Source organism: Bos grunniens, chromosome 29 (assembly GCF_055505025.1).
Source record: "Bos grunniens cultivar Pamir isolate PY7600 chromosome 29, Bosgru_T2T1.0, whole genome shotgun sequence".
In the NCBI taxonomy this organism is placed as follows: Eukaryota; Metazoa; Chordata; class Mammalia; order Artiodactyla; family Bovidae; genus Bos; species Bos grunniens.
Genome location: NC_141193.1, coordinates 39,320,405 through 39,348,284, shown reverse-complemented (window position 1 = coordinate 39,348,284; position 27,880 = coordinate 39,320,405). Strand labels below are relative to the sequence as shown.

At 40.1% G+C, this 27,880-nt stretch overlaps 2 protein-coding genes across 22 annotated transcripts in view; one reads left to right on the top strand and one right to left on the bottom strand.

Moving 5' to 3' along the window:
• The first annotated feature begins 29 nt into the window (after nucleotides 1-29).
• Nucleotides 30-26,131, top strand: CCDC90B (coiled-coil domain containing 90B). Of its 8 annotated transcripts, XM_086384605.1 has the most exons (10): nucleotides 30-514; nucleotides 2,225-2,368; nucleotides 13,581-13,700; nucleotides 15,748-15,851; nucleotides 18,907-19,008; nucleotides 19,983-20,024; nucleotides 20,115-20,186; nucleotides 20,292-20,345; nucleotides 22,483-22,597; nucleotides 25,673-26,131. In XM_086384605.1, the coding sequence occupies exons 3-10, from the start codon at nucleotides 13,616-13,618 to the stop codon at nucleotides 25,726-25,728; spliced, it is 630 nt and encodes a 209-aa protein (XP_086240731.1). In that variant the 5' UTR covers nucleotides 30-514; nucleotides 2,225-2,368; nucleotides 13,581-13,615; the 3' UTR covers nucleotides 25,729-26,131. The 8 variants fall into 8 exon arrangements, 7 of the variants coding, with proteins under 7 accessions (XP_086240731.1, XP_086240732.1, XP_086240728.1 ...); XR_015157887.1 differs by lacking the exon at nucleotides 2,225-2,368 and having other exon boundaries at nucleotides 19,906-20,024; XM_086384606.1 differs by lacking the exon at nucleotides 2,225-2,368 and having other exon boundaries at nucleotides 30-115.
• Nucleotides 25,775-27,880, bottom strand: part of ANKRD42 (ankyrin repeat domain 42) — a 59,740-nt gene continuing 57,634 nt past the window's right edge. For 11 of the 14 annotated variants that reach the window (XM_086384579.1, XM_086384584.1, XM_086384597.1 and 8 more), the window contains one exon: nucleotides 27,663-27,844. In XM_086384579.1, coding sequence (XP_086240705.1) covers nucleotides 27,811-27,844 — 34 coding nt within the window. In that variant the 3' untranslated portion in view covers nucleotides 27,663-27,810. Of the gene's footprint in view, nucleotides 27,845-27,880 lie in introns of all 14 variants that reach the window. The other 3 variants (XR_015157877.1, XR_015157878.1, XM_086384581.1) reach the window with 2 other exon arrangements.

The window sequence follows — 27,880 nt, the reverse complement described above, 5'->3', positions numbered from 1 at the left end:
TGTCCCAGGTTGCCGCGGGGTTGGACGTTACCCTGTCGTCCACTAACCCAAACCGGTGATGGCCGCTGGCTCTCTGGCGGGAGTCGGCCGTTTAGCTGTACACCTCATTGCCAGGGTACGGGCGTCGGGAGGTTCTCAAACAAGATTCCGCTTCTTAGGGCGGTAACGGCGTGCACGGGTTGGGGTGGGGCGGTGAGAGAAGCGGAGCCGCTGTAAACCATGTTAGTGAGCTGGGGGTCAGTCTCTGGAGAGGGCCAACTTCGCGAGACCGCGCGCGGTGCAAGCCTGTGCCGGGAAGTCCCCTAGAAACGCCACAGGCCGAAAACTACATTTCCCGGCATCCTCTTGGCGCCAGAACTACGTTGCCCGAAAGGCTGAGCGCGATTCGCCCGGTCTTCTCACCCGGCTGCCTCCGGTTGGAAAACCTGTGAAATGTGGGGGCGCTGGGTTCGTCCGCTCCTGCGTTCTGAGGTTTCGAGCCCCTGTGGGCGTTTTTCGCCGGCCCTGCGGAGAGGTGAGAAAAGGCACCGTGCCGCCCGATGCCTGTGTTCGCTGTGGGGAGGTGGTGTCGGTGGTTGGTGCCAGCTTGGGCGAGAGGAAGGCGAGGGTGCCTCCGCCTCCCTCCAGCCCACTCCGGGGCCTGGAGACCCTGCTGCCGAGCCTCGCCCCGAGAGGTTGAGGCGGGAGGCGCGAGGGCCCAGAACGCGAGCGCGAGCGCCCGAAAGCCTGTCTTCCCGCCTGGCTCTTTCGCTCGAGCCCCGCCAGGTGTCTCTCTCAACCCTTCTCTGTCAAGGGAGGCTGGTCGTCCCCGCCCCCTCGCAGGTGTGTAGTTTGTGCCCGGAGAGGGCCGTCACCTTTCGCGGTTTGTTCAACTTATACTGTGTTAACTCGGGTGCCTACCTCGAGCCCAGGTCATTTGGTAATCTACAGCGCACGTTTCACTTCAGTTCAATTCAGTCGCTCAGTCGTGTCCGACTCTTGGCGACCCCATGAATCGCAGCACGCCAGGCCTCCCTGTCCATCACCAACTCCCGGAGTTCACCCAGACTCACGTGCATCGAGTCAGTGATGCCATCCAGCCATCTCATCCTCTGTCGTCCCCTTCTCCTCCTGCTTCCAATCCCTCTCAGCATCAGAGTCTTTTCCAATGAGTCAACTCTTCGCATGAGGTGGCCAAAGTACTGGAGTTTCAGCTTTAGCATCATTCCTTCCAAAGAACACCCAGGGCTGATCTCCTTTAGGATGGACTGGTTGGATCTCCTTGCAGTCCAAGGGACTCTCAAGAGTCTTCTCCAACACCACAGTTCAAAAGCATCCATTCTTCGGCGCTCACCTTGCTTCACAGTCCAACTCTCATCCATACATGACCACAGGAAAAACCATAGCCTTGACTAGACGGACCTTTGTGGGCAAGGTAACGTCTCTGCTTTTGAATATGCTATCTAGGTTGGTCATAACTTTCCTTCCAAGGAGTAAGCGTCTTTTAATTTCATGGCTGCAGTCACCATCTGCTGTGATTTTGGAGCCCCCAAAAATAAAGTCTGACACTGTTTCCTCATCTATTTGCCATGAAGTGATGGAACCAGATGCCATGATCTTCATTTTCTGAATGTTGAGCTTTAAGCCAACTTTTTCACTCTCCACTTTCACTTTCATTAAGAGGCTTTTTAGTTCAGGTCCGCTTTATTTTCGCTGTAGTTTTCCATACTCGGGAGCAAACTCAGAGAGAAGGACATGGAAGCCTGGCGTGCTGCAGCCCGTGGGGTCTCAACGAGTCGGACTCGACTGAGCGACTGAACAACAAACGCTTTATTTACGCTGTGGTTTTTCAGTACTTGGCAATCGCCTTTCAAGAAAAAGGAACGTGATCACGGGAAGCTACAGTGGTTGACGGGCAGGTGCACCTGTCACCAGTGTGTGTTGGACAACTGAATTTATTGAGAGTCGTTTCCAGAATCTTTTCCCCACAATTTTTAAACCCTTTGGGGTTGTCTGCAGAGTAGGTACTTCGTGCTAACCTCAGCGCTCTCTATTCACCTTAAATCTTAAGTGCCGGGGGAACCGGGATGCCAGCACCACAACTTTGTGCTGTTTTGCTCGTTTCATTTTAGTCACACAGCAAGACTGCCGTTATTGACCGCCCCGCCCCCCCCCCCCCCCCCCCAATCTCTAAGACTGCTGTTTAGTGCCCAGGGTCCTTGGCACGGTGTTTGTTCTTACTTAGGACGAGCTGGTTGGATGCATCACTGACACAATGGCCATGAGTGAGCAAGCTGCGGAGATGGTGAAGGACAGGGAAATCTGGCATGCCAGAGTCCATTGGGTTGCAAAAAGTCGGACTCCACTGAGCGACTGAACAACAACAAAGGTATTTAGTTCGTGTGTGTGTTTAGTCGCTCAGTCGTGTCCAACTCTTTTGAGACCCCATGGAGTTTAGCATACATACACATTATGATGGACTGTACAAAACGGACGTTTTTTGAACCCTGGGAAATCATCCCAGTCTCAATTTTTTGTAAACTTTCAGAGCTAATATAATTTGAGTCCCTCATCACTAAACAAATATTTATTGAATGTTTACTGTGTTCAAGTAGTTTAAACTTGCCTCAAGTCAGTAATCAAGGAATTTAAAAACCTTGACCTCTGACTCAGGGAAGGATCTTAGTTTTCATCTAGTTAAATTACCGTTTTAAAGATAAAATAAGGCACAGGAAGATGTTATGTAAGTTTTGTGACCAGTGGTGCTGGTTTCCTCAGTTCAGTTCAGTCACTCAGTCATGTCCAACTCTTGGCGACCCCATGAATTGCAGCACGCCAGGCCTCCCTGTCCATCACCAACTCCCGGAGTTCACCCAGACTCACGTCCATCGAGTCGGTGATGCCATCCAGCCATCTCATCCTCTGTCATCCCCTTCTCCTCCTGCCCCCAATCCCTCCCAGCATCAGAGTCTTTTCCAGTGAGTCAACTCTTCACATGAGGTGGCCAAAGTACTGGAGTTTCAGCTTTAGCATCATTCCTTCCAAAGAAATCCCAGGGCTGATCTCCTTCAGAATGGACTGGTTGGATCTCCTTGCAGTCCAAGGGACTCTCAAGAGTCTTCTCCAACACCACAGTTCAAAAGCATCCATTCTTCGGCGCTCAGCCTTCTTCACAGTCCAACTCTCACATCCATACATGACCAATGGAAAAACCATAGCCTTGACTAGATGAACCTTTGTTGCCAAAGTAATGTCTCTGCTTTTGAATATGCTATCTAGGTTGGTCATAACTTTCCTTCCAAGGAGTAAGCATCTTAATTTCATGGCTGCAGTCACCATCTGCAGTGATTTTGGAGCCCCAAAAAATAAAGTCTGACACTGTTTTCACTGTTTCCCCATCTATTTCCCATGAAGTGATGGGACCGGATGCCATGATCTTCATTTTCTGAATGTTGAGCTTTAAGCCAACTTTTTCACTCTCCACTTTCACTTTCATCAAGAGGCTTTTTAGTTCCTCTTCACTTTCTGCCATAAGGGTGGTGTCATCTGCATATCTGAAGTGATTGATATTTCTCCCGGCAATCTTGATTCCAGGTTGTGCTTCTTCCAGCCCAGCATTTCTCATGATGTACTCTGCATAGAAGTTAAATAAGCAGGGTGACAGTATACAGCCTTGACGAACTCCTTTTTCTATTTGGAACCAGTCTGTTGTTCCATGTCCAGTTCTAACTGTTGCTTCCTGACCTGCATACAGATTTCTCAAGAGGCAGATCAGGGGGTCTGGTATTCCCATCTCTTTCAGAATTTTCCACAGTTGATTGTGATCCACACAGTCAAAGGCTTTGGCATAGTCAATAAAGCAGAAATAGATGTTTTTCTGGAACTCTCTTGCTTTTTCCATGATCAGCGGTTTCCTAGTTCATTACTATTTCTCTTACTTAGCAGAACATCAAAAACACTGAGCTTCTAAAAACAGATTTTTTGGCTGTCCCTGAGAAGTCAGCCGCTGGATGTGGAGTCCATAGATCTTGTGTTAGTTTATTATTTAATATATTAATCCTGATCATCTTGATGGAACTAGCAAAGCATATGTCAACAGACCAGCATGTAAAAATATATATTAATAATCAGCTATGTCACTGAAGTGTTGCAACTCTACAGTTAGTAATATTTTTTAATTTTTAAATTTAATTCAAGTATAGTTGATTTACAAGGTTGTGTTAGTTTCAGCAATGGTGTTATATATATACACATCTATACTATATATTCTTTTTCAGATTCTTTTCCATTATACTTTATTTCTGTTTTGAAAATTTTTATTGAAACATATTTGATTTGATTGTATACATAGCAATTTGTATCTGCTAATGCCAAACCCTTAATTTATCCCTTCTCACACTCATTCCCCCTCATTCCCCTTAAGTTTCTTTTCTATGTCTGTGAGCCTGCTTCTGTTTTGTAAGTTTGTTTGTATCATTTATTAGATGCTACATGTAGGTGATACCATATGATAGTTGTCTTTCTCTGGTTTACTTCATTTAGTATGATAGTCTCTAGATCCATCCATGTTGCTGCACATGGCATTATTTCATACTTTTTTATAGCTGAGTAATATTCCATTTTGTATATAATCTTTTTTTGTTTCAAATTCCTTTTACATTTTTATTAGAATATAGTTGATTTACAGTGTTGGGTTGGCTTCTGCTGTACAGCACAGTGAATTATTCACACATATGTGTGTGTGCTGTCTCTTCAGTTGTGTCTGACCCTTTGTGATCCTATGAACTGTAGCCCCACCGGGCTCCTGTGTCCATTGGATTCTCTAGGCAAGAATACTGGAGTGAGTTGTCATGCACTCTTCCAGGGGATCTTCCTAACCCAGGGGTCAAACCTGAGTCTCTTAAGTTTCCTGCATTGGCAGGTGGGTTCTTTACCATTAGCACCACCTGGGGAGCCCCTATAGCTATACATATATCCACTCTTTTCTAGATTCTATAGGTCAGTATGGAGTATTGAGTTCCCTGTGCTTTCCAGTAGGTTCTTATTAGTATCTATTTTATATATAGTAGTGTGTATATATGTCAATCCTAATCTCCTGATTTCTCCTTCCCCTCTCCCCACTGGTAACCACAAGTTTGTTTTCTGCACCTTTTTCTGTTTTATAAATAAGTTCATTTGCTCCATTTTCTTAAATTCCACATATAAGCGATATCATACAGTATTTGTCTTTGTGTCACTTAGTATGACGTTTTCTAGGCACGTGCATGTTGTTGCAAATGGCATTATTTCCCTTTTTTATGACTGAGTAGTATTCTGAAGCCATTTTGAGTATTTTCTTGTGTAAGGAGTGTTCTAATTTCATTAATTTGCCAGGTTTCCCAACACCACTTGCTGAAGAGACTCTCTTTTTCCCGTTGCGTGTTCTTGCATCAGTTGTCAAAGAGAATTCATCAGAGGGCTGTGGGTTTACTTCTGGGCTCTGTGTCCTGCTCCAGTGACCCGTGTGTCTGTTGCTGTGCCAGTGCCACACTGCTGAAATTTCTGTAGCGTCATAGTATTGTTTGTTTTTTGTGGTTTTTCTTCAGGATTAATTTGGCAATTCTGAGGGGTTTGTGTGCGTGTGTGGTTCTATATAAATTTTAAAATTTATATAGAAGTTGTTCTAGTTCTGTGAAAAATGTCATGGGTAATTTGGTAGGGATCGTATTAAATCTGTATATTGCTTTGGATAGTATGGTCATTTTAACAATAGTCTTTTAATCCAAGAGCATGGGATTTCTTTCCATTTCTTTGAATCACCTTCAGTTTTATTAGTGTTTTATAATTCTCAGCATATAACTCTTTCACCTCCTTGGTCAAGTTGATCCCTATGTTTTGTTTTGTTTTTATTTTTTTGATGCGGCTTTTAAAAGGACTGTTTTCTGACTTTCCTTTTCTGATATTTCATTGTTAATGTACAGAAATGCACATTGATTGGTGTGTGTTGAACCATCATTGTGTTCCTGCTGCTAAGTCACTTCAGTCGTGTCCGACTCTCTGCGACCCCAGAGACGGCAGCCCACCTGGCTCGGCCGTCCCCGGGACTCTCCAGGCAAGAACACTGGAGTGGGTTGCCATTTCCTTCTCCAGTGCATGAAAGTGAAAAGTGAAAGTGAAGTCGCTCAGTCGTGTCTGACTCCTAGCAACCCCATGGACTGCAGCCCACCAGGCTCCTCTGTCCATGGGATTTTCCAGGCAAGAGTACTGGAGTGGGGTGCCATTGCCTTCTCTGTGCGTTCCTGAGTGAAACCAATTTGATCATGATATATGATCCTTTTATGTGTTGTTGGATCCAGTTTGCTAATATTTTGTTGAGAATTTATGCATCTATATTCATCAGAAATATTGGCCTGTAATTTTCCTTTTTGCTAATGTCTTTGTCTGGTTTTGGTATCAGGGTGATAGTGACTTCATAGGATGACCTTTGGAGTGTTCCTTCTTCTTCAGTCTTTTGGAGGAGTTTGAGAAGGATCGGTATAAGTTCTTCTTTGTATATTTGGTAGAATTCTCCAGTGTAACCATCCCATCCTGAACTTTTGTTTGCAGGGAGTGTTTTTAATTATACATTCTAATTCACATATAAGCAGTTGTTTTGTTCATATTATCTCTTGATTCAGTTTTGGGGGCTCCGTGTTTCTAGAAACTTGTTCACTTCTAGGTTGTCCAGTTTATTGGCATATAATTATTCAAAGTATTCTCTTACAGGTTTTTGTATTTCTGCAGTTTCAGTTGTTATTTCTCCTCTTTCATTTTTTTTTTTCTGTTTTCTGGATCCTCTCCCTTTTCTTCTTGGTGAGTCTGGCCAGATTTGTTGATATTGTTTATCCTTTCAGAAAACCAACTTTGGGGTTTTTCTTTTGTTTGTTTTAGATTATTCTTTATTCTTTATTTTTTATTCTTTATTATTATTTTATTATTTATTTTTTTATTCTTTATTATTATTTTATTCTTTATTCTTTATTATTATTTATTATTCTTTATCATTATTCCCACATGACTTGTGGGAATTCTAACCAGTGGACCACCAGAGAATTCCTCATTTTCTTTGATCTTTATTTTTTACTTCCACCTACTGACTTTAGGTTTGCTCTTCTTTTTCTAATTCCTTTAGGTGGTGGCTTAGGTTGTTTGAAATTTCTCATTTTCTTGTCTTTTTTTTTTTTTTTTTTTTTGGAGGAAGGCGTTTCTCTGTGAACTTCTCTCTTAGAGCTGCTTTTGCTGTATCCATAGATTTTGCTTGGTTGTGTTTTCATTATCATCTGTCTCAAGGTATTTTTATATTTCCCTTTTGATTTCATTGTTGACCTATTTTTTTAGTAGCATATTATTTATTCTCCATGTAATCTTTTCCTTCTCTTCCCCCCCTACCCCGGGGTTGATTGCTAATTTCTTACCATAATTGGTCAAAAAAGATGCTTGAAATAATTTCTATCCTCTTAAATTTATTGAGGTTTGTTTTGTATCCTAATACGTGGTCTGTCCTAGAGAATATTCCATGTGTGCTTGAAAATCATGTGTGTGGGGGGGATGTAATATCCCAAAGATATCAGTTGCTTCTAACTGTTCTGTTGTGTTCTTGAGGACCTCTTGCGTTACTGATTTTCTGTCTGGAAGGTCTGCCCACTGATGCCAGTGCGTGTTAAAGTCTTCTGCTGTTCCTATACTCCTGCCAGCTTCTCGATTGTGACAGTATTTGTTTCATGTATTAGGTGCTCCTATATTGGGTGTACATATGCTAGCTAGTGTAATATCATTTTATTATAATGACCCTTTTATCATCATATATAGTGTCCTTTATCCTTCGTTACAGCCTTTGTTTTAAAGTCATTTCTGTCTGATAGGAGTTTTGCTGCTCCCGCCTTCTTGTCATTTCCATTTGCATAAAGTGTCTTTTTCCATCCCCACCCTTTGAATCCGTGTGTGTCTTTGCCCTAACGTAGGTTTCTTGTAGACAACATAATGTTGGTTCTTGTTTTATTATCCAGTCTGCCATTCTTAAGTCTTTTGATTGGAGCATTTAGTCCATTGACATTTAAGGTAATTATTGATAGATATGTATGTATTGCCATTTTAAACCTTGTTTTCCAGTTGACTTTGTATTTGTTTCTTTCTTGCTTTTTGTGTTTCCTTTTGTGGCTTGATGGTTTTCTTTTGTATTATGCTTGACTACCTTTCTTCTTGGTGTTTGTGAATCTATTGTATGGTTTTGATTTGTGGTTACCTGGTTTCCAAGTTTGTTAATCCATTACGGTATCTTCTTGCTTTAGATTGGTAGTCATATAAGCTCAAACATGGTCTAAAAGATCAACATTTTCATATTCCCTTTGCCCGCATTTTGTGATTTTGATGTCCTATTTTTATGTCTTCATGGTTATCCTTTTCTGTTCATTGTAGTTATAGTTACTTTTGAAAGGTTGTTGCTGAGCCGTGAAAGACACCGGGATTCTTGGCCTATAGAGGAGAAGAATTAACCCTGGGGCCAGGGACGAGGCTTGATAGCTCAGAGCTTTTGTGTGATAAAGTTTTATTAAAGTATAAAAGAGATAGACAAAGCTTCTGACATAGACATCAGAAGGGGGCAGAAAGAGTGCCCCCCTGCTAGTCTTTAGCCAGATGTTTTACAGCTACCAGCAGACTGCTAATTAGAGAACGGAAATGTCTCAAAACTCAGAGACTGGCACCAGGCCCCTCACCCACAGCATACATTTTGAGATAACATTGGCACAAGGTGAGTTGTCCCAGGCCATAAAATGATTGACATGAATCTTGAAGAAAGGCAGGTTTCCAAGCAAATACAGTCCCACTAACATAGCTTAAGAGAACACTTGCATGAGTAAAACATACTGGTTTGTCAACTTGGTTCTGAGTCTTAGTTGAATAGCTTAAGACAAACATTTTGGAAGAAAAATGCATTCTCAAGGTTTGAGAAAAGTTTAGGTGTAACTAAGTGTTGTTATGGCAATACAGAATTTTAAAAGAAACCTCTTTTTAAATTTGTGTAAAGAAAGGGGGAAAAACCTAACACTTGTTTGTTTCCTCCTGCCGCTTGATAGAGAGAGAAAAAATGTCTGACACTTGCAGCCTGTTCTTTCTTAAATTTTTCTTCTTAATCTGTGTACTGGTTTATTTAAATGATTTACTTTCCTAGTGTTGAGCTTCTCTTTTCTCTAGATTCCTGCTTCTCTATTTAGGAACTTTTTTTTTTTAGGATAGGTCTAGTGTTGCTGTATTTAGTTTTTGCTTGTCTGAGGAATTCTCTCTCTCTCCTTCTATTCTGAATGGTAATACTGCTAGGTAGAGTATCCTAGGTTGCACGGTTTTCCCTCACTTTGAATGTATCTTGCCACCAGAGAAATAAGCCAGTAGCCTTAAGGGGGTTCCCTTATACCTAATTCTTTTTCTTTTGCTGCCCTTAAAGTCCTCTTTTTACCTTTTGCCATTTTAATTATAAAGTATCTTGGTGCAGGTCTCTTTATCTTGGCTAGGATCCTCTGTGCTTCCTGTATTTGGATATCTGTTTCCTTCTTTAGGTTTAGGAGGTTTTTGGCCATAATTTTTTCAATTTTTCAAATACATTTTCAGTCCCCTTTTCTCTTTCTCCTCCTTCTGGGATCCTTATAATGCACAGATTGCCATACTTTATATTATCCATAGGTCTTTAGTTGCTTTCATCTTTCTTCATTTGTCTTTTTGTCTGCTGTTTTGATTGGGTGAGTCCCAGTATTCCATCTTCCAGATCACTTCTTTGTTCTGCATTATTTAGTTTATTCCTTTAGTTTGGTTTTCATCTCAGCAAATGAGTTTTCTAATTGGCTCCTGAGCTTGCAAAGACACCAGTATCATAAGTCTGCCAGTCACGCATCTGTGGAGACATGCTCAGATTTCAGCCCTGCCTCTGGGTGTGGGCAGCTTGCTGGCACTTGTGTGTTCCCCACGCTAGTCGAGTCAGAGCCACACCTGCTGTGGGCTTGCTGAAACCGAGGCTGCCCCTCCCCTCGCACTTGGATTTACCGTGGGGCTTCTGTGGCAGACCAGGCTTCATCCTGTGCACACTTGCAGTTGCAACCCAGACCACACTCCAGCCCCGTTGGACTGACAGGGCAGACCTCTCCACAATCTGTCCGCCCCCAGGCGCACCGGCAGATGCGTGTCTCAGGCTGGGGCGAGTGAGGTGGCCAGGACCAGCTCCGCCTGCCTAACGCAGGCCTCTGCTTCTCTCTTTTCTGAGCCTCTGCAGCACCCTCTCTGTCCCAGCTGATCGCCTAGCCAGTGATGGGGGTTCCCAGAGTGAGGGAACTTTTTTCTTGCACCGGTTCCATCCCAATTCTTTTCTTTCTCTCTCTCTTCCCCTTTAATCCCACCACAGTACATGATGACCTTTCTTGAAACTTTGACTGTATGAGATATGCTAGTGTTCAGTGAGTGTTTTGTGAGAATTGTGTGTTCTGTGAGCTCTACCCTCTTCTATTTTGCCATCTTGATGTCTCCCCTAAGATAAAATATTCTTCAGTTGGGCCATCTAAGAAATGATTCTGTTTCTTTGCATGTGATTTACACGTAACTCACATGTCCACACAAAATATTACAAGCCAGCTGCCTCTGCAGGCTTACTACTTAGGAAAGAAAGCAGACCACTGTGAGTGAGGCAGGAAGAGCAGCAGCTATGTATGGACTCCACAGTGTGCTTCAGTTTTACGTTTTTTATTCTACTTTCTTTGAAGAGCTAGAAAACGCACACAATACAAATGTTGAAGAGCATATTCATTTTGTTACTGTTTTCATAGAACTCTGACCAATAGTGGCTGCTTTGACTTAGAAATTTGACTGCATTAGTCCTGCCTGTTAAGATTTTAAAGCATTATAGGCTTGGACTGTACCTCAAAACTACTACACAAGTAGCTCCAAAACTTATATTTAGGTATATTTATTTTTCAAAATCTTCATGGCTGAATCTGATACACAAATAAGGTTGAGAACCACTGGCCTATAGGATAAACTTTAAATACCGTTGCACTGCAAGCCATGATCCTCACAGTCTGGTCAGTCTGGTTTTCTCCTCCATTCGCCCTATTCCCTGTATCTACTCTCCTACCTTTGTAGCAGTATTATAGAACCTACCATTCTCCAGATTTTTTTTCAATCTTCCTGGATGTTTCATATATCTATATACACACACACATACACATATATATATGTGTGTGTGTATACACACATACACATACGTTTATATGTATATAAGGAGAAAAGTCAAACCAATTCTAAGTAATTTCAGTGCATTCCTGAATGAAGTTCAAGAATATTTATAATACAGATATATCCACCACCAAACAAGGTAACAATCTTTTTAGTATCCAATCAGAAATCATCAAGCATGAAAAAATCATAACCCCATAATGAAGACGAAAAATCAACCATTTGAAACCAAGCTAGAATTGACAGATGCAAGAATTAGCAGATATGAACGTGTTTAAAAATTTAGAAGATAAGGAAAAGGTAAGATGATCAAGTGCAGAAGTGGTAAATCATGGACAGGCCACGCATGGACTAGAATACTGGATTCTGACTTAAAGCTTGCCACCAGATGCAGCTGAATTGCCAGTTGACATTCCCTGATACGGTTTTCATATGAGTCTGCAAGCAGTTGACTTATGGTCTCTGTGCAGTCAAGCTGCTGTTAATGGTAACTGGTATTTGCAGCCGCTCCCCAGCACTGGCATCACTGCCTCACTTGTCCACCAGATCATTGGGTGTTAGTTTCTCACAAGGAGCCTAGACCCCTCACACGCGCAGTTCACAGTAGGGTCTGCACTCCCACGAGGATAGAGCCTACTGCCACCCGATACGACAGGGGACAGAGCTCGGGTGGTAACGCGGGCAGGGGAGAGGCTGCAAACACAGATGCCGCCTCGCTTGCCCACCTGCTTCTCCCTCCTGCCGTACGGCCTGGCACCTGGTCCATGGCCTAGGGGTTGGGGCCCCTGTTCCAGATGGCACTCAAAGCCAGGGAGATTGCTGACCTCTGTGCTAATGTGTGTCTCTGTGTGTGTGCACACGTGCAGAATTGCTCCACCTTTACATTTGCTTCCTTTTATATCTGGTTACCAGAACTCATCTGAGTACTTGAATGGATTAGTCTAAAGGACTGGACATTACTTTTTCATTATTTGAATTTAGAGTTTATGTTTAGATTAAAAAAGAAAAAATCTGTTTCCTGCCTTCCAGTCTATGAAGTCAGTGAAGACATCTGTTATGTCTGGTTTTGCTCATCATCCCTGTGCCCAACACATGCCTAGCATGCAGATGGTTTTTGACTGGCAAGATACATGGGAAGGAATCACATTCGCCATATACTATACTAGCAGAATAAGTGATACTTGAGGTTGCAGCTTTGTCTTTGAAGTGCCTAGATGTCTTAAGTGACTTAGGATAAAAAGGACAGCGTGAGGAAACAGGGCGTTTCCAGTCTGAATCCCAATGCTGCCAGAGACTCTATGACCTTAGGCAAAACCTTAGGCTTTACTTTTCCTAGGCTTGATATTCTTATCTAAAAAGATGGATAATACCACCTGGCCTTGGTAGAATATAAAGTATCTAGTATAGTACCTTGTGTTTAACTAGTGTTTATGCTAATTAGCAGTTATTTTACTTAATACATAATAATAGCAATAAAGTTTTGTGTGGTCAGAGTTCACTTTTTAATAAAATCATCAGCAGTAGATAAAACAGGACCATTTTGTGTCTAGGTTAAAAATCGAGAGTTATTGAAATAGGACATTTATTTCAAAACTAAGAAAAACTTCTTAGGTCTTTTATGTTGATACCACTAAATACTCCAGGATTTTAAATCCAGTTCACGGATTGGCTCAACAATAAAATATCATGACCCAACTAACTGCCAAGCACTGTTTGAGGTACTGTGCTCAGCTGCTAAGTCGTGTCTGACTCTTTGCAACCCCATGGACTGTCACCCAGCAGGCTCAGGCTTTGTGCATGGGATTCTCTAAGCAGGAATACTGGAGTGGGTTGCCATTTCCTTCCCCAGTTTTAGGTGCTAAAGATACATTAATGAAAACAGTCGAGGCCTCATGGAGCAGACATTCTGGTTCAGAGAGACGAACAGTAAATAAGGTAATTTCCAGTTAGAACTAAGAACTGTGTAGGAAATAAAATGTGGATGTTTAACAGTGGGAGGATAGAAAACTACTTTAGATGGGGGCATATGTATAAACAATTATTATAGCTCTATGAAAGACTTCTGAGGAGAGTTGGGCAGTTTTGTGGCAGTAATATCCAAAGTCCTTGATATATATTATATTATTTAAACTGACTCTTAAAATTTCAGAATACTAAAAGAAAACATTTATTGATTGTTTTCTAGGTACAGAATAATGTTGGAGACTTTTTTCAGATAAAAGAACAATGGACTCAGGAGTTATCTTGCTTGAAATTACAGAATTCCTGAGCAGAAGAGCTGGAACTATATTATAGGTTTATGGTGGAAATGCTTTAGAAGCTAGAGTGTGATGCTTCTGTTAACTACAGAAAAATAATTCTCCTTTCAGACTTCTTCACCACCAAAACCAAGGAAGGATATGATATGAGGCGAGTGGACATAACTCCTTTAGAACAAAGGAAATTAACTTTTGATACACATGCATTGGTCCTGGACTTGGAAGCTCATGGTGAGAAACGTGGATCCCTCTTGAAAGGAGAATGTTAACAACACTCATAATAGATTACCTAATCAAGACAATATCACTGTTATCAACCATTACAAGTCATTATTTAAATATAAAACCTGTCCATAAGTAGAGTATTTTAGTCATGAAAATGGTATAACTTAAAAGAATATTTACTGAAAAGAGAAATGCTCAAGATATGTTCAGTGAAAACAGCATTGTATAAGATTACGTGTACAGAATGATTCCAATTATGTACAAAAAACAACCACTGTTTCTAGGCTGATATTAAGTTCATGTGGAAGTACAAGCACAACAGAAAAAAAGAAAAACAAATTTTTATTTTCTATTAAAAATTAGAAAAAATCAAAGAACAGTCACAAAAAATTACCAGATATCAAAACAGTTACTTAAAGTATGTGATACTATAGAAATAGAAGAGTTGACTTAAAGGAATAAAGTGGCATTCAGAAACGAGTGTGTGCACATATATGAATATATATATCATTGTAAGGTGTGTGTGTATATATATATATCTTAGAAAGCAATAAAAAAGGCATTACAAATTAGGGAAAGGAAGGACTTTAATAAATGAGTTATGATAAATGACTGGCTATTGGAATAAATTTCTTTACTGAAAATAAATTCTAGATTGATTAAAAGCTAAATGTAAAAGAAAAAAGAAAACCGTAAAAAATATTACAGAAATATTTTTAGACTTTAATAGAGTAAGGAAGCAAGACATAAGACTGAAAGGCAATGAAAGTAAAGACATGTGACCACAGAAATATTTAAATCTGTGTATCAAAGGATATCTATAAGGTTAAAAATGTTAGCAACATATGTGACAATGAGCCTGTTGCTTTAATATACAAAGAATTCATATGAATCAATAAGAAAAGTTAAGCAGTTTTATAGAAAAATGGACAGAGGCCATAAATAGCTCACAGAAAAATAAATATATGTAAAGATGTGCTGTGGTGCTTAGTCGCTCAGTCGTGTTTGACTCTGCAGCCCTATGAACTGTATAGCCCACCAGGCTCCTCTGTCCATGGGGATTCTCCAGGCAAGAATACTGGAGTGGGTTGCCATGCCCTCCTCCAGGGAATCTTGCCCACCCAGGGATCGAACCCAGGTCTCCTTCATTGCAGGCAAATTCTTTACTGTCTGAGCCTCCCAGGAAACCCAGAAGAATACTGGAGTGGGTAGCCTATCCCTTCTCCAGGAGATCTCTACCCAGGGATCGAACCCAGGTCTCTTACATTATAGGTGGATTCTTTACCAGCTGAACTATCAGGGAAGCCCATGAGTAAAGATATTTAAATGCAAGTTTTAAGTATAAAAAATAACAATGCAATACCATTTTTATACCAATTATATACTTTAAAAAAAAGACCAGTAATACCAATGTTGATGTAGATATGGGGAAATGGATCAGTGGAATTAAAATTGGAGAGTGCTTTTAGAGAGTAACTTAGTATAATCTGTTGGTTTTTAATTATAACCTTTTTGTTTTTTCAAAAGGCTTCAGTTTACCCTTGAACAACACAGAGGTTAGGGACACCGACTGCCTGTGCAGTTGAAAATCTGCCTGTAACTTTATAGTGGCCCTCTGTCCACAATTCCTCATCCATGGGTTCAACCAACCACAGATTGCTTGGTATATTCGTATTTACTATTGAGAAAAATCTGCATCTACATAGACCTGAGTGAGTGAGTGAAGTCGCTCAGTCGTGTCTGACCCTTTGCAACCCCATGAACTGTAGACCACCAGGCTTCTCCATCCATGGGATTCTCCAGGCAAGAATACTGGAGTGGGGTGCTAGTTCCTTTTCCAGGGAATCTTCCTGACCCAGAGATCGAACCCAGGTCTCCCGTATTGCAGGCAGACGCTTTAACTCTGAGCCACCAGGGAAGCCTTAAGTGGACCTAGTCAGTTCAAATCCATGTTGTTCAAGAGTCAACTTTATGAAAATTTAAATGATGGAAGTCTATTTTGAGATGGATGTGCACTTTTTAAAAAATATAAATACCTATTTGCTGTTTATAGGATTTGACAAAGCACAAGCAGAAACAATTGTATCAGCATTAACCACTTTATCAAATGTCAGCCTCGATACTATCTATAAGGAGATGGTCACTCAAGCTCAGCAGGTAATATTTTCATTTTTATCACTTCTGATAGTCTCATTAAGATAATCTTTTTCATAACCCACCTTCCGTACACACCTGCATCTTCCTTATTGTTCTCTCTAAAGGGACCAGAATCCTTTAGTAAAGTCAGTATCCAGAGAGATTGAGGAGTTAGAATGGTCATCACAAAATTACGGTAACACACAGAATGAAATTGTCAGATCTTTCATTGTGTAAGATAATTATTTTATTTGAGACATGAGATGGTGGTAGACGGTTAGTGAAACAAGGCTTTCCCCATAGAAAGCCCACCACAGTAGAGGAGCTGACCACTTTACTGCAGTCGTGTGTGTGTGCTGGCTAATTTTCACAAACTTGGAAAGCTACTTACAAGGCTGGGAAGTGTGAGTCACTTAGTCGTGTCCGACTCTTTGCGACCCCATGGACTGTACCCTCCAGGCTCCTCTGTCCATGGACTTCTCCAGGCAAGAATACTGAAGTGGGTAGCCATACTACTTCTCCAGGGGATCTTCCCGGCCCAGAGATGGGACCCAGGTCTCCTGCATTGCAGGAGAAGCCCTGCATGGCTGGGAAGGACTTCATGTATCACCTGGCTTAAGATGCTTTCCCACTCTGTTTTCCTGTATTTCTTTGCATTGATCACTTAGGAAAGGATCTTTTTTCTCTCTCCTTACTATTCTTTATTATATTCATACAGAATGAGTATATTTATTCTGTAATAAAATGTTTATTAAAGATTAAAACAAAAATAATAATATAGTTAATGCCTTAGAAGTGCTTCATAATCATATTTTGGGGGAACAAGACTTGAAGCCACTTCTGTATGACTTCTGAGGTAATTCTCCTTAATATTTCTTTTTTTTTTTTTAAGTATTTATTTATTTAGCTGTGTCAAGTCTTAGTTGCAGTGCACTGGCTCAGTAGTTGTGGCACACGGGCTTAGCTGCCCTAAGGCATGTGAGATCTTAGTTCCCTGACCAGGGATCAAACCCACATCCCCCCAACACTGCAGGGCAGATTCTCAACCACTGGACTACCAGGGAGGTGCCCCTCATTCATATTTCAAGCATAACTGCATAAAAGATGACGGTTAAGGATTGTATTACAGTCAGGGATGTCAACTGTACATAATAAAAAATACTTTTAATTTTATATAGGAATAATATTTAAAGCAAAACTTCCTGCACATCAGAACATTCATTGGAGTCACACTGTCCTGCTTCAGCCATTAGGCCTCTGTCTTATTACATGTATTGAGTGCTGCTGCTGCTGCTAAGTCGCTTCAGTCATGTCCAACTCTTCGCGACCCCATGGACTGCAGCCTACCAGGCTCCTCTGTCCATGGGATTTTCCAGGCAAGAGTACTGGAGTGGGGTGCCATTGCCTTCTCTGTTATTGAGTGCTAGCTGTGCTCCAAATACTACTGTGAACGTTTTATGTGCATTTTCTCATTTAATCCTGAAAACAGTGCTATAAGGTATAGGTAGTTATTTCCATTACACCAAAGAGGAGTTCAAAGTCATTAATAAATAACTTGCCCAGAGTCTCAGAGTAAATGACAGTATTTGGATTCAAACCCAGGCAGTCTGACTCCAGAACTCACATTTTTAACTTCCACTCTATGTGACTGCCATCTGAGGGCTGTTTTTGGAGATGATGTGTGCATTCCAGACCCTTGGAAGTCATTTCTTAGTTATGTATCTGGAACTGTTATAGCCCCTGTTTTCTAAAAGTCAGTTTTGAAATAGCCTTTCTCCCTGAATTGGTCAGCAGAGGACTATGACCCCAACAGTGCACCCCGGCCATAGACTATGACAGACTGGGAGTTCCATGAGTGATCTTGTTTGGGTTTTTTTTTGTTTTATGAACCATGTTATAGAGATTCTTCAAGGCTATACTCTTATCTGCTTTTTGATAAAGAGGGATAAAAGATGAATCAGCAAACTACATGATTTTGAGAAGTTTAGTGGTAAAAGATTTTCTTTGTAAGCCTGCTTTATATCATTTATACAGGGACTTCCCTGGTGGTTCAATGGTTAGGACTCTCTGCTTCCACTGAAGGGGGCACAGGTTCGATCCCTGGTTGGGGAACTAAGATCTCACATGTTGCACAGCCAAAAAATAATCATTTGTACAAAAATATCCCTCGCTAGCAGGCCCACTTTTCCTTTCAAAAATTCTTTGTATTGCCAAATATAGGAAAGATACTCAGGAATTTAAACAAAACTAATTATGTTATGCTGACAAGGGCTAATTTAAACCATACTTCTATTTTATTACCTGACTTCTAAGTCTTATCTAGTATCCTAGAAATTTCCAATGGTAGAAAACCCTTCAGAGTTAAAGCAATGAAAGATAAAAACTTTTCCATGTAGATATTTTTTAAATAAATGAGATTATTTGTTGAAGAACTCTTAGAGGTTAAGTAAGCAATTTATTGGGATTCTTTCATGGAAAAGACCTAGACATTAGTTTCTCTTCACTGGGAAATCCTTCTCCTCCTTGAATCTCCTGTTTTTTGTTTGGATATCTCAGATATATAGGTTTCATATGCTTAAATTTTTTTTTACTTAGCCAAGCAACATTATACCTTGTAAAAAGATAATTTTGTGTGTGTGTGTGTGTGGCAGAGTTTTATTAAAGTATAAAAAGAGACAGAAAGCTTCTGACACAGACATTAGAAGGGGGACAGAGAGCGCCCCACTACAGTTTTTTAAGTTTCATGAAGTTCCATGTAAGGGGATGGTATTATATAGACCACTAGATGACTTTACGGAGAAGGCAATGGTACCCCACTCCAGTACTCTTGCTTAGAAAATCCCGTGGACGGAGGAGCCTGGTAGGCTGCAGTCCATGGGGTCGCTGAGGGTCGGACACGACTGAGTGACTTCACTTTCACTTTTATGCATTGGAAAAGGAAATGGCAACCCATTCCAGTGTTCTTGCCTGGAGAATCCCAGGGACGAGCCTGGTGGGCTGCTGTCTATGGGGTCGCACGCACGGACACGACTGAAGTGATTTAGCAGCAGCAGATGACTTTAATTTTGCATTTCAGGAAATAACAGTACAACAGCTAATGGCTCATTTGGACTCCATCAGGAAAGACATGGTCATCCTAGAGAAAAGTGAATTTGCAAATCTTCGAGCAGAGAACCAGGTGATACAAGTCTCAATTTATTAATAATAAAATACTGATATCACAAGTATTCTGCTTGGTGAATAGGACCCAAAAACAGTTTCATGTGGTTATTAAATAAGTTTTAGGTAAAAGTCTACTACGTGTTCAACCATACCTAATCTTCCTATGTATAAGTCAGTGTTTTGCATACTTAAAGAATTGTTTAAAAAAAAAAGAGTTGTATTTTATATGGGTCACATAAAGGAGGAAATCTTTGAGGTATTTTATAAATTTCTAGTGTGGTTTAGAATAATGTTTTCAGAGCTGAGAGTAATATGGCTTGGGGGAGGAGGGTTCTTTAATTGTTTTTGTCACTTAAAAGAAAAATGCTTGTGTAATTCAGTCAGAACTTTGTTATCCACTAGCCTAAAATATTAGAATATCAACCTACTTTTTATTAAAGCAGACTACAGTAGGTCCCTCTTTATCTGCATTTTTGCTTTCCACAGTTGTACTTATGTGTAGTCAACACAATCTGAAAACATTAAGTAGAAAATTCCAGAAATAAACAGTTCATATGTTTTAAATTGCACACTATTCCGAGTAGGAGAATGTCTTTCACCACCCTGCTGCATCCCCACAGGACATGAATCATCTCTCTGTCCAGAGTATTCACACTGTGTATGCTACCCACCAGTTAACATAAGAAAAAAACAGTACACACATAGCTTTCAGTACTAGTCAGGGTTTCAGGCTTCCACTGGGGGTCTTGGGACATATTCCCACATGGACTGGGGGGACTTCTATATTAAAACATAAAAACATTTTCTAATGTTCATATTATTTTCTGAATAAGATGAACTATGTTTTTTTTCTTTATTTATAATCAAATTTTATATTAGAAATCCATAGATTGTCCAATTTTTGCTTTTGCAGGGTTTCAGATTTTTTTTGGTAAATCATATGGACTTTTGGTTTAACACCAATTGTGTGTGATCTTTCTTTATACCTAGAAAATGAAAATTGAATTAGAACAAGTTAAACAACAACTGATAGTAAGTGAAACTTTTTTACCCCACTTCGGAATATGTAGTCAGATATTCATGACAAGATCACTTTTTAAATATTTTTATTTTCTTTTACAGAATGAAACTAGTCGAATCAGAGCAGATAACAAACTGGATATCAACCTAGAAAGGAGCAGAGTAACAGATATGGTAATGTGCTTTTAAATGTACTTTTTCGGTCACTTATTCCTTTTAAATTCATTTTTAGTTGTTTTTTTTTTTTTCTCTAACCTCCTGATAAGTCATATCCTTTAGTTTACAGATCAAGAAAAGAAACTTATGGAAGCAACCACAGAATTTACCAGAAATGTAAGCTACTGGGTAACAGTTCCTCTGTTTTCCTACCGCTGTCATGCTGCCCTCAGGCGTGTCACTCTGTAGCTGCCCTCACGCATGTCAGTCTGTATGTCAGGACTTGAACAAGCTGGCCCTATACAGCCTGTCATTTCCTCATAGCTGCTACTATAGGTAACCAGTACTTCGGGGGAAGCTGCCGCTAGGTGGGTGGTAGTCCTGGAGCTGTGACTTCTGAGTCAGAATCAAGCTTTCCAGGTAGCACTTTTTTTCAACCATTTTTATATGGAAGAGAACTATTTTTTCAAAAAGACCAGGGAGTCATAGTATTTAAGTGCTAGATTCAAGTAGTTCTCTCACATTATTTTTTAAGTAAATATTTATTGAGTGCTTATTATATGTTAGATCCTACTTTACTTACTATTTATTTAGTTATTGTATCAGCCTCTGGTTGAGGCAGGCACTCTTTCTCCCATTTTACCAGTTCGGAAAGTGAAGCCTTGGGAAGTAAAGGTCACAGAGCTAGTAAGTGGTAGAGCCAGGACGTGAACATGGATTCTAAACTCCATACTCATAAATACTGTTTGTCTCTCAGTAATCCTAAACTGTAATCATTACTTAATCTCTATGGCTGAATAAAACCTAGCTTTCTGACTCAGCCTGGTCTTTTCCTTTTTTAAAAGTTATAAGCCACTTGGTCTACATTCTAACATGAGAGACATCATTCTTGATTATAATTCAGTAGAAGTACAGGTACCATTTGCCTTTCCAAGTAGCCTGTTCCCTTCTCTAACTTCTTGGCCAGGTAAAGGAGATGAAATCAAATTCTCTCACAGCTAATTTCTGAGCTCTAAGTATCACCTTCTCTTCCTACCCTTTATTAGCCTCTGTGCACGAAACATTCAGCGTTAACTCAATAGGCATATCTGCCATGGTCTTTAATATTGGTGTCGGTTTATCATAAATCTGGTTGGTTTTTCCTTTTGTAAAAGATACAGTTTTAACTATGATATCTTAAGGACTTTATACCCATAAAGTGATAGTTCTGTGACTAACATTTTTGCTTCTTAGTTTATCCTTGTATATTTAGGTCTCAAATTCAGGCATACCTTAGAGACACTCCAAGTCCAGTTCCAGACACAGCAATAAAGCAAATATTGTAATAAAGGGAGTCACAGCAATTTTTCAGTTTCCCAGTTCTTATAAATTTACATTTACAGTATACTGTATTTATTAAGTATGCAATAATAGCATGTCTCAATAAACAATATCCATACCTTAATTAAAAAATAACAGTCACTAAAAAGATGTTAACCAGTTATCTTCTGAGCCATTACTGAGTAGTAATCTTTTTGCCATTACCGAGTAGTAATCTTTTGCAATAATAACATCAAAAGTCACTGATCACAAATCACAATAAATATAGTAATAACGAAAATGTTTGGAGTATTGTGAAAATTACCAAAATGTGACACAGAGACATGGAGTGAGCAGATGCTTAGGAAAAACAGTGCTGATAAACCTACCTGACTCAAAGTTGCCACAAACCTTCAATTTGTTTTTTTAAAAAATGCAGAATTTGCAAAATGCAGTAAAATAAGGTATGCCTGTAACTTCCTATGAGGTTTTTAGCGGAATGTGCCCAGAATGTGATAATCCTGCTGCTGCTAAGTCGCTTCAGTCGTGTCTGACTCTGTGCAACCCCAGAGACGGCAGCCCACCAGGGTCCCCCATCACTGGGATTCTCCAGGCAAGAACACTGGAGTGGGTTGCCATTTCCTCCTCCAGTGCATGAAAGTGAAAAGTGAAAGTGAAGTCGCTTAGTCGTGTCCGACTCTTTTCGACCCCATGGACTGCAGCCTACCAGGCTCCTCTGTCCATGGAATTTTCCAGGCAAGAGTACTGGAATGGGGTGCCATCGCCTTCTCTGCTGTGATAATCCTAGTAGTCTCCAAATATCAAAGTAGAAGGAATAGTTTTTGTCAGTTTATAATGTTCATGTAGTTTTTATATCACCATGCTTTTAAGCTATTTCCCCACTTAAAACTTTTGTAACACAAAATTAGCCCCTATATGAGGGTTTCTAAAGTCAACATTTCTGTCCATGATACATAGAGACAAAATCTAATTATCTTATTCTTAATTACTACAGGATACCAAAACCAGAGGAATTATTTCAGAGATTGGTAACAAAATTGACACTGAAATTGCTTCTTTAAAAACCCTGATGGAATCCAACAAGCTTGAGACAATTCGTTATCTTGCAGGTAAGACTGTGTTGTCAGAGAAAGGAATTACTATCATTTGGTTTTCAGACCTATTAGCTCCTACCTCCCAAGGTAGCCATGTGACACAAAAGGAGGAGCTGTAACAGATTTATTGTTTGGTCCCCTGCAGTACTTGGAAAACGTAAGTTTAATAGGCAGCTCTGCATCCTCTGAATAGGAAAAAGTGTACAGAAATCAAAGATACACATAAACACCCATACAAAATTATACAAAGATTAAACTAGGTATTCCACAATGAAAAAAAATGAATATTTTTTAGGTACAAATCACCAAAATAGATACAGGCTATTAAACACCACGGAGAAGGCAATGGCACCCCACTCCAGTACTCTTGCCTGGGAAGTCCCATGGACGGAGGAGCCTGGTGGGCTGAAGTCCATGGGGTCGCTGAGTCAGACACGACTGAACGACTTCACTTTCACTTTTCACTTTCATGCATTGGAGAAGGAAATGGCAACCCACTCCAGTGTTCTTGCCTGGAGAATCCCAGGGGTGGGGGAGCTTGGTGGGCTGCCGTCTGTGGGGTCGCACAGAGTCGGACACGACTGAAGCAACTTAGCAGCAGCAGCATTAAACACCACAGCAACAAAGGGGTACAAATTACCTCCATTCTTGAATCCAGCTGAGGAAGCAGGGATACTGCCCAGAATGAGTCTGTCACATACTGAGTCACAACCTTGTGACCTGACCGGTTTATAGAGCCCCAAGGAGTTAGGGAGAATGCCCTCGAATAGTATTTTTCTTTTTTATAAAAAGTAATATATTTTCATCCTAAATTGGTCATACAATTTAAAAGCAATATAGTAAAAATGAAAGCCTTCTCCTCCCCATATGTATTTACTATTAGTAGTATATATCTTTCCTAGGTTTTTCCTTCTGTATGTGAACAGTATAGATTTTAAAAATAGTAATTAGATGATACTCTACAGGCTACAACTTTTAAAAATTTAACCAAATGTCTTGAATATCTTTCCATATGAATATATATCTTTTTACTAGAAATCATAGTATTGTATAATATGAAAATACCATAATTTACCTAAATATCTATTTACAGACATTCTGCTCTGAAGTTTTCATTATTAAAAATAATATTGCACCAAATAGCCATATACATGTGTGAATAGATACACATACACACATTTACATCCTGTGCCTTCATGCTAGAATTTCTATATAAATTAATTGCTTATGCACATCTAAAAATTGGGATCAAAAAGATATACACATTTAAGATTTTATGTTTTTGTCCAAAATAAAATAGCTGCTTTATAGCATCAGTGATTTTTCTGGGCGGGCACTCATTATGTTGGAGCAACAGCAGGAGTAAAGATGAAGCCCCCAGCCCCCTACTGACGGTCACCTCCACACCCCCTTCCTCTCAACTTGAATGACTTAGTTTCTGCCTTTTTCAAATATTGGGCTTCTGCTGAAGATCCATTTGAAGAAATGGATTCTAAGGCTAAAATGAGTTTCAAAAACCATAGCAAAAGTCTCTGGAACCAGAGATCTGTTCAGTAGTAATGCTCAGGGGAAATTCCAGATCAGCCCAGTTTGGAGTGATCATTCCCACTTTGAAAACAGATCTCAAAGCACCCCATTAGAAAGAGCTTCTGTTCCACTCGGCTTCTTCTGGTGTATCCACCTACAGATCAGTGTCATGGTTAGTCTGAGCACGGTGATGGTCTCCAGAAAGCTTTTCATTCAGTAGTGGACATACACGAGGCAGACTAGCAGACTTAGTGGCAGTGGGAAAAGAAATTAGCAAGTCTGTTTAGAAAGTTAGAAGATTTCCTATGTTCCTTTTTTCACTGAGGATTTACAACTACTTGTTCTGAGGGCACTGCTCTTCTTTTTAAGCAACAGCGTCTACTTTAGAGTCAGGTACACACAGCCTGGAGTCCTGCTTCCACGGCTTGCTCACAGTACAGCTCTGAGCTTGTTGCCTCATCTATTCGATGGGAATACCATCACCAACTTCATAGGGTTTTAATTATGGCTAAATAAGGTAATATATGGAATTCTTCAGCACACTACCTGGAACATGGTAAATAGCAGCAGGATCAAATGAGAGAATGTGTAATTGACCAGTGACAACAAGGCAAGAAATTCTTTAAGTGTTACTCTTTCTCCTCAAATGTCCAGCTTCCCACTGTGACTTAGACCTAATCCCATTTCTTAAAATTAGGGAACTCTTGTCATTAACCAAGTTTTAATAGTGTGATCAAATGGGATAATATATAATTAATTTACACATTAAAAATAGGATAGCTTTACTAAGAATGGCTGTTTCTTATGTTTTTAATATTGAAGTTTGCTTTTCATCTCAGAGTCTCTAAAATCATGGCTGTTGAAACAAACTAAAAACCTAGGGAGTCCAAAAGCCTCACCCAGATTCACCACCTTGAGGAAAACAGAAAGGTTTTCTCTTTAGAGTGATGTAACACAGACAACAGGTGGTATATGAACTATTTTAAAAGTCTGATGCCTTTTCTGCCTTTTCTTCTACCTCACTGAGTTGTTTTTGAAGGGTTTTCATTAAAAATTCATTTTTTATTAATTTTTAATTATGAAATCACTTTAAATGTACTTTTAAGACAATTAAATTTGTCTTATGGATATGTGGATGTCTGTTCTTCTATCTTAATGACATAATTTTTTAATGTCGGCAAGAAAAGTTTTTCACTTAAAAATTATATCTAAAATTAATTTGTAATTATTTAAAGTAGTATTGTTAATGTAATAATAATGACATGAAACACTGTTTATAGCTTCTAATGGATGTACCATCCATACTTTTAAATTATTGTCATCCTTATGTAAAATATAGGAAGCTTCTAAAAGAATTGGTATTAATCATGCCCTAATGGATATCCTTTATCGTTAGGTTTTTCATCCCCTAGAAAATTAAGCTAAGGTAGAAAACTGGCTGGATTTCCTGATTTTTTTTTTTTTTTTTTGCTTTCAACTTAAATTGAAAATGACATTATTCTGTTTATCTCTGCAGGATAATCTCAAATGCATGACCTATAACATAGCTGCTTCTTTTCACAGCCTCCGTGTTTACTTGCCTGGCAATAGCATTGGGATTTTATCGACTCTGGAAATAACAGTGGAATTGCTGTAGCTATGCATGCTCCTACTCCAGTGCTTTGACTCTTGGAACACTGCTTGGATGGATTTACTCTGAACATTCAGTAGGAACTGAATACACGATTATTTAAAGTACATAGACTAAAAGGAAATATTTTAGAACGGAAAGGTATATTTTGTCTTTGTTTTTCATGTATGTCTTTATTATGTTGAAAGAGGCCATTCCAGACTTGATTGATTGGAGATAGGGCTTTTGTCTTTATGCTTTTGATAGCTCATAGAAACTGAACTAGTTTTTTTGTATGTTTACTTGAACTGTAAATCATACAGGATTTCTTTCGTATCTGTTGCAAATCTGAAAACTATTCCCGAGCCCACACGCTTGTTACTGTATTCATATAAAATATATACAATAACAAAGTTGTTTGGATTTTAAAAGCAACTTATCATATGGCTAGAGTTAGGTTTTTGGTAATGAACTAAAACAGTAAATTTTAAAACAATATGTGCCCTAGTTCAAGTATATGACACTCAGTATGAAATCCATAGAGTTGTTAATTTCTAATTCACAAAAACCGGTTTATCCTTGCTTCTTGGGAACCCATCTTAAATTTACTACATAAAACAAAGCTTTTTAAAATCCAGCACATGTCTACTGGCACGTAATCCCTACTGTCAAGAAAATCATGGGGAATTTTATATTTTTGTTTTGCCATTACTGGGTCTATTTTCTTTGATAATGGCGTCTATTAATAGGATATATATTTCAAGAAAGTACAAAATACCATTTCATCTCAGACCGTCAGTTTTAGCCAGATCAAGAAGCCAAGGCCAAGAAGTGCTAACTATTTCAAGGTTTCATAATGCCTTGGCAAAACTTTAAAGTTTGATGATACATTAGTTACTCAAAATGACCTCCATCATTTGTTTAGTTATAAATAGGGAATCTAAATTGTAGAGCAGTCAAAAGACCAGCCCATATATATGGTCTAGTGAGTGAGAATCAGACACTTTCCAACTAAATTTGTTTCAAAGATCTAACAGCTGACTTGTTTGTAAAACAAAACTTTCTGTACACATTATTTTGTATTCTGATTTAAAATATCTCAGAATTCACTTGACTAAGAAAATTCTTAACACATTATAAATTGTATGTAAATAAGTAAAGATCATATTGTAATAAATTCTACAGTACATTTACTCACTCAAATAAGAATGCCTGCTGTGGACATGCTGGTCCCCACATGCAGAGCTAAACAGGTAAATTATTCATTTGCACAATTTAAAATACGCTAAAATTTTAAGAGGGACTATGTCTTCCCTCCATGTGAAGGAAGCTCCAATAGCATAACACTGGAACCACTCAGCTGTCCTGCCACAGGTGGTTCAGTGAGATTAAAGGAGAAGCAGGCCCTGGTAGCCCAGCCACTTCTCCCCACTCCTGTCTGGGACCAGCCTTTCTACACACAGCGCTCATTCCATTCTGCTCCTGTGGGATCAAGCCCTGGTGATTAGTTCAGAGCACAGGTACTCAGCAAGCCACCAGCGTGCAAGCCACTGGAGCTGCAGCTCTGGAGCCCACGAGTGGCCCAGAGGCCCCCAGGCGCACGCACGCACACGGTTCTAATTGACAAGTCCACCAGAGCAGGAGCCTGCCGGAGTGCATCCCAGCACTGCAGCGGGACGGCCAGCCGTCAGCGCAGCCTGCAGCCCCACCTGCACGTGTGCACAAGCAGTCGTGGCCTGGACCCTGCTCCAGACCCGCTGGGCTGTCCCTGCGCAGCCAGACTGAGTCCCCTCCTCAGGTCTTGGCTGAAGCCCAGGTTTTCGCACCCAGATGCCACGCACGCCAGCAGGTATGCGTCTTGGGCTGGAAGTGTGGGGACGTGGCCAGGACCTTCCGTGTTGGTCCCTCTGTGCCCTTCAGCTCCGTGGGCCAACTCCACCCCGCCCTCCAGCCCCTGAGGTGTCCTACCTGTCCTGGCCAGCCTGCCAGCCCCGCAGGAGGCTCCTGCCTCGCAGGCATTCTTCCACAGCACGTGCCCAGGCGTGCAGGTCCCGTCCCAATTCCTCTTCTCCCTTTCCCTTCATCCTCCCAGTTATGTGGGGATTGGAGCTTTGGTTCTATGAGATCTGCAAGCATTTGTAGGTATTCTGTGAGAACTGTTC

What these genes read in the sequence shown, in the direction of transcription:
- CCDC90B (XM_086384602.1), top strand. Translation starts at nt 433, where the DNA reads ATGTGGGGGCGCTGGGTTCGTCCGCTCCTGCGTTCTGAGGTTTCGAGC. An exon ending in TTCGCCGGCCCTGCGGAGAG is followed by an intron (nt 515 to 13,580) that starts GTGAGAAAAGGC and finishes TTCTCCTTTCAG; the next exon opens with ACTTCTTCACCACCAAAACC. An exon ending in CCACAGAATTTACCAGAAAT is followed by an intron (nt 20,346 to 22,482) that starts GTAAGCTACTGG and finishes TAATTACTACAG; the next exon opens with GATACCAAAACCAGAGGAAT.